The 6,000-nt window shown below is 43.8% G+C and overlaps 1 protein-coding gene across 2 annotated transcripts in view; it reads left to right on the forward strand.

Moving 5' to 3' along the window:
* The window catches only part of pard3ab (par-3 family cell polarity regulator alpha, b), a 262,720-nt gene extending 256,943 nt beyond the window's left edge, over positions 1 to 5,777 (forward strand). For both annotated transcript variants that reach the window (XM_083928368.1, XM_083928369.1), the window contains one exon: positions 4,703 to 5,777. In XM_083928368.1, coding sequence (XP_083784494.1) covers positions 4,703 to 5,099 — 397 coding nt within the window. In that variant the 3' untranslated portion in view covers positions 5,100 to 5,777. The remainder of the gene's footprint in view (positions 1 to 4,702) is intronic.
* The last annotated feature ends 223 nt before the right edge of the window (positions 5,778 to 6,000 follow it).

Here is a 6,000-nt window from a genome sequence, read left to right on the forward strand (position 1 = left end):
TGTCTAACAATCGATATGTGCTAAGAGTTTGTGTGTGTGTGTGTGTGTGTGTGTGTGTGTGTGTGTGTGTGTGTGTGTGTGTGTGTGTGTTAGCACATGTTGAATCCTCTCGTGTTTCTGATGTCCGTCTAATATGACGTGTGTCCAGGAGGTGGTGACTGTGTTTGTTTCTATTTTAAATCTGTAATTGAATGTAATCTATCGAATTGTATCTCAAGAAGTGATGTGGGTACACTTATTTCTGAAAGCCTGTCTGATTATGATTCACTGTAATAGCCTTGTTACAGTAATGACAGCAGATTCTATATATATATATAATATCTGAGCAAGAAAAGGGGTCACAGCTGGTCAGTTTCTGACTACAAACCTACACACACACACACACACACACACACACACACACACACACACACACACACACAGCGTCAGAATGGACAGATCACGTTACCCTCTCAAACAGATCTGACATGATTGCTTTCCTCTCCCTTAATGTAATTCCCTTTGATCTGAATGATATGACTGCCTGTTGTTCCAGGAAGAGTGTGTGTGTGTGTGTGCGTGCGTGCGTGCGTGTGTGTGTGTGTGTGTGTGTGTGTGTGTGTGAGTGTGTGTGTGTGTGTCATACGAGATATGGGGACTCTTCTTTTTTTAATGTGAACATTTTATGGCGTTGCTTAGATTAGTAAGTTAACTTGCATCAGCACATTTCATGAATACGTTGAAAGTCAACATGCAGACAAAACCTTGCTCTTGGTGTATCAAGACAATTTGAAAAATAGTTCACTACATTTAAAATTTGGGATTTTTTTTATCACGCAAAAACACACAATTTCAACATCCCAAGCTTATGCCACATTTTCTTGTATTACAAATCAAATTATGGTTCATCAAATAATCATTATCATCATTATTGAGTTAACATAAAAGCCGAACCAAAAAGTCCAATTTGTTTATAATTTCAAAAGGACTTACCCTTCAATTTTTCTCCAATTTAGGGGGAACAAGGTTAACTCTTAATATATCATTTTATCAACTGTCAAACGAGATTTTCCAAAGTTAACAGGGACTGTCACCTTGACTGTTAGTCAATGTGTCACCTGGTTTTCATCATGATTGCCATTTTAAAGCCATTTCAGATTGTTTTGGGTTGAATGATGAAGCTATAGCATGAGTAATGTCAGGTCAAGTGTATTTATACTGGGTTGTACAATCAATCAATCTTATTTGTCACATGAAATCATATTAGGTACACCAGTGAAACGTTATCCCATCAGCTCCTTTAACTTTTGCATAATTCCTAAGTGGTTACAAAGGCTCAGTCCGTCGCTCCAGGCACCAGCCAAGTCTCAAAGGACACAGCTCCTGACGCGAGCATGAAGTATGCCCAGCTCGCTGTGTGACGCCTGCACACTGGCCAGCTAGATTCTCAGGACAGATGATCCATGAATCACAGCCGGTGTTTAATTCCTCCACGCTTGCCTCGGTGCTCCCTCTGATGATGAGATGTTCACGCAGTCGGGAAAGTAGCCATAGATCATGACTGATAGCCATCTCCTCCACCTTTTCCTCAGTGATTACTCTCATGTTCCCCATTGAAAACCTTGATGGGCCAGACGGTTTTTACACAGAACCATCTGAAAAGTCATCATTTGGAAACTGTTTGGAAAAGGGAAGGCACTTTAAACATGGCAGGTGATTGGATGGACAATCTGTCTATCAAGGATTGCTAGTCAGTCATTAAACATCTTTTCCATGAATGAAAGCCTTCAGTGCCATTGTTTGCTCTTCTTTCAAATAAGAAATACTCTCCAGTACTGATAAAACTGATGCTATTGTAGCATCTATGCTGACTTCTTACGGAGCAGTCATTGTTGTTGTTGTTGTTGAACCAACGGTCACCTTCTGTGTTGTTGTCGCTCCCCGCTCCCCCTTCAACTGCCAGTAGCTCCTCAAAGGATGCGTATTGGCTGGGAAACCATGGCTCTGAATTGAAACACATTACTTGGAGCCTGACCAGATGGATTTTAGTGTGAAATGTAGCCCTGTAATTCTCACGTGATCTTGTGATATCCAGCTGCTGTGCTAGGTAAAGCAAAGTCGGCGTAACGACTCACGCAAGCACCGTCAAACGTCAACCACAAAAAGCACTACTAATATTTGTAATATAGACATAGGAGCATGAATTTGGCTTAAATTTAGCTTAAATTTAGCAGAGGTGACAGGCTGCTGGAGAGGTCCACACCTATACAACATACAATCTACAAAATCCAACACCTAGTATCCTTACTATGTGAGCTCAAACGTTCATATAACAAAAAACAGCAGAATTGGGAGCATTTTGGATTTGACATCAAAGAAAACAAAGCAGGCCCCTGATGTTCAGGTACAAGGGACTGTCCATAAGGGACTGATGCCCTTAAAAAGAAATTCAGGCACACTGGTCTTCCTCAGTTTTTTATTCTTGAGTCAGTTCAGGCAAGAACTATCGAGGAGGCAATGTTAATCAAAGTTATTGTGTTTCCCTAAGCCCTCTGTAATGACTCTCTCAAACTCTTAAACACCCTGCAAGGTCAAGCCGGGCAGACCCATCCGGGTGCACAGCATCAACTTGCACTTCCCATACATATACAACATTAAATACATTATCTTCTATTGCTTCACCGTCGTACTCTAATCCACCGTTATCGACATAAATCCCTTCCTTGATAAATATTGCAGGCAGCTTTGCTGAAAGATTAATGAACTACTGTCTCGCTCCAGCGGTCAGAGGCAACATCCTGTGGCCACGTCCTTTCACTTCTCCACTAATTCCATTAAGAACCTCTTCTGTTTGGATAAACCCTGCCGTAGTATCTAGTATGCATGTAGTATATTAAGAACACTAACTATTGTTTGACTTAGAGCATACCATCGTGTGAAATCAGAGGTTGAGACAGAGTAAATATACTGCAGCCTTGATGGAAGTCATATGGGCCTGTGTTGTTCATGGAGGGTGGAATTCTGCCTGACTGGATTGTGAATGAGACGTGATTAATGGCTGTAGCGTTTCTTAAAAAACTGCTTTCATTTGAGATAAAGGTCAGTTCCCTTCTGGGTGAGACCCTTTCCTAAACAAGGAGCTGAGTGAAAATAAACCGCTGCCTTTTGAAACAATGACGGGCCCTCATAGTCATCACCAATGAGCGCATTTGATCTCCGAGTCAAAGTAATGCCATTATGGGTGACTGGCAACAGTTGCAGTGGCATTTGGTCTCATGTACATGCATGTGTGTTCCAATCACATGTCTGTTTGTCCCGCTCTACAACCTCTCACAGTCTGCCTTTTTTCTCTTAAACGCCGTCTGTCACCTTTACCCCTTTCTGTTTTATCATCTGTCATGCTTCACAGTGTGTGTGTGTGCACACAATACAGAGCCATATACATCTTTCTGTATTTACCACACATGTACATGCTCCCCCCTTGGCACGGCATCAGACAGAAGGAGTGATCTGGTTTGCATTTCTCAGCAGGGAGCTAGACCAGCTTTGGCCTCTTTGTCAACATATGAAATGAAATCAGATGCCGAGATCTCTGTCTCTGAAAATTGGAATCGCTCAAGCGTGTGCAAGAATAAACCTGGGCTATATTCTCCTATCTCACCGATCGAGAAGCGTATCCATTCCCAATTGAATTCCATCTCTGTTGAATAAAAAAACAAAGGTCTTTTCTATTCTCATTAAGGATTTTTTTCCACCCACCTTCCAACTCAAATCCAAACACAAGAATAATACGATTTCTTCACAGCTGGCTGATAAACCTGCTAATTATGCATGGCTCCAAGTCAAAAGCCCATTGATGTTTTTTGTGTGTCTTCTTCTCTCTCTGCTTTCGTTTTGCCATGCCCTCGAGATAAATGGGTGGAGCTGTAGGGCTTGGAACACTCATGCATGTCGTATGGGCTTGCTCTCTCTCACACACACACACAGGCAGAGCTGCCACAAAGAAGCTAGCCAAGCAGAAATGAGAGGTGATGTCACACATCTGGATATTTTCTGGTAAAGGGCAGGGCAGTCCCTCAGAAGCATGACAACTAACGTGCCTTCAAGACATGTGTCAGGCGTCAAATATCCAATCCAATATTAAATTCATTGCGAACAAGATGGTCGCCTCATTTTTCCACCTGCAGAAGGTCTGCTGTTACTGTCTGTCAGATCCAATGTCTGTTTCTGTCCGTCTTGAAATGGGCCTAATGGGCTGGAAGGGGACTTTGACATGGTTAGGTATGTTTTTACTTGCCCAGAGGCAGTTTGTGAGGCTGTAATGGCGCCTCATTTTCATTGGATGTGATGTCGTGGCTACCATGCATCTGACAGTATAATCATTTTTCAGCCAACGTCCAACGTCCCTCTGCTGAGAGGTAATGGGTTTTCAACAAATGTTTTTGCAGCTGGTGATAGTTTTCCCACCAGACCAGCTCACAGTATGGCTAAGAGGGTTCAAGGAGTGTGACATGGTGACATTGTTTTTGATAAAGATGGAATAAGAGAGCATTTGTTGGTACATATATGTGATTGTTTTAACCTGCATCGACATTCTAATAGGATTTTTCTTCAGTACAAGGGTTGAACAAATCATGGATGTGTCATTTAGGTTTATGTTCAAGTAATCAGATGAAACCAAAAGTAAAAAAAATCATGTTTTTCTTTCCTCTCTCCACACCAGGCAACCCAGGAAGAACCCCAGCTCCATCTCCCAAGATGCGTGGGATAAGGCGTACCCACCTGGTGAGGTCTTCCAAACAGCAAAGGACAACCCCAGGTACTCAAGCTACCAGGGCTCCAGGAACGGCTACCCGGGCGGCGGTGGGGTCAATGCCAGAGTTCTTCTGGAGGCCCAGGAGCTCCTGAGGCAGGAGCAGAGGCGTCGAGAGCAGGAAGCCAAAGGGAAGTTAATGCAGGAGAGCATCGGTAACAGCAGCTATGATGGGTACTCTACAGCGCTCCTGAAGGACCCAGCCTCCCCCAAGGGTCCATACCGCCACGATGTGCCGCCTTCGCCTTCGCAGTTAGCGAGGCTTAATAGAATTGGGTCAGAGAAAGGAAGACTTTTTTATTCTTGAGGAGTTTTAATGGACTGATGGAAGCTGAATAGAGAAGTTGTGCTTCAGGAGCTAAGGGATTGCCTTGAAGGAACAAAAAGAGGACGCTACGAATCTTGACAAAGGGACAACCTAGAGGTCTTATGGCTTAGCGATGATCTTAGAGGTAAACAGATGTGAAGTGTACTCAGTATGTGGGTGTTTGTGTTCAATCCCTCGCTGTGCCGATGACCTATACCAGTAGTCAGTCACTCACCCTCCTACAGACATGGGACACTCAGTGCCTTCTCTGCATTCACGAACACGATGCTTGTTCACAGTCGTCTAGGACTCTGATTCATCGAGACCTGGCACTGTCGTGTACTGACAATCAAATGGGCAGACAGGCAAGTGAGTGGGCGTTCTTTCGAGCCCATGGGGAGGCGTCAGTTTCTGCGTGGGTTTGTGTGTGGGCATGTGACAAGGTACATGTTTCACAGCCAAGCATGTGTGTCATGGCTTTACAAAAAGTCCCGCGGATGACTTGCCCATCGGTCACAAATTACCCTTCCTTCACTTCGGTAAAGTTAACATTCAACCCCTACTGTCGCATTTCTCCCCTTCCAGTGTTTTCTCCTCAGCGAACGAGCTCTGTCACTTGAGTACTCCCTGGGGAGAAGAGAAAACAAGGCAAAGTGTATGAAAGAAGCAGGGCTGTGTGTGTGTGTGTGTGTGTGTGTGTGTGTGTGTGTGTGTGTGTGTGTGTGTGTGTGTGTGTGTGTGTGTGTGTGTGTGTGTGTGTGTGTGTGTGTGTGTGTGTGTGTGTGTGTGTGTGTGTGTGTGTGTGTGTGTGTGTGTGTGTGTGTGTGTGTGTGTGTGTGTGTGTTAATAAAAAAGCCCCTCTCATAAATGATTCATATTGTGTGTCATCTCCATGGAGGAG

Source organism: Echiichthys vipera (genome assembly GCF_963691815.1).
Source record: "Echiichthys vipera genome assembly, chromosome: 15".
Lineage (NCBI taxonomy): Eukaryota > Metazoa > Chordata > Actinopteri > Perciformes > Trachinidae > Echiichthys > Echiichthys vipera.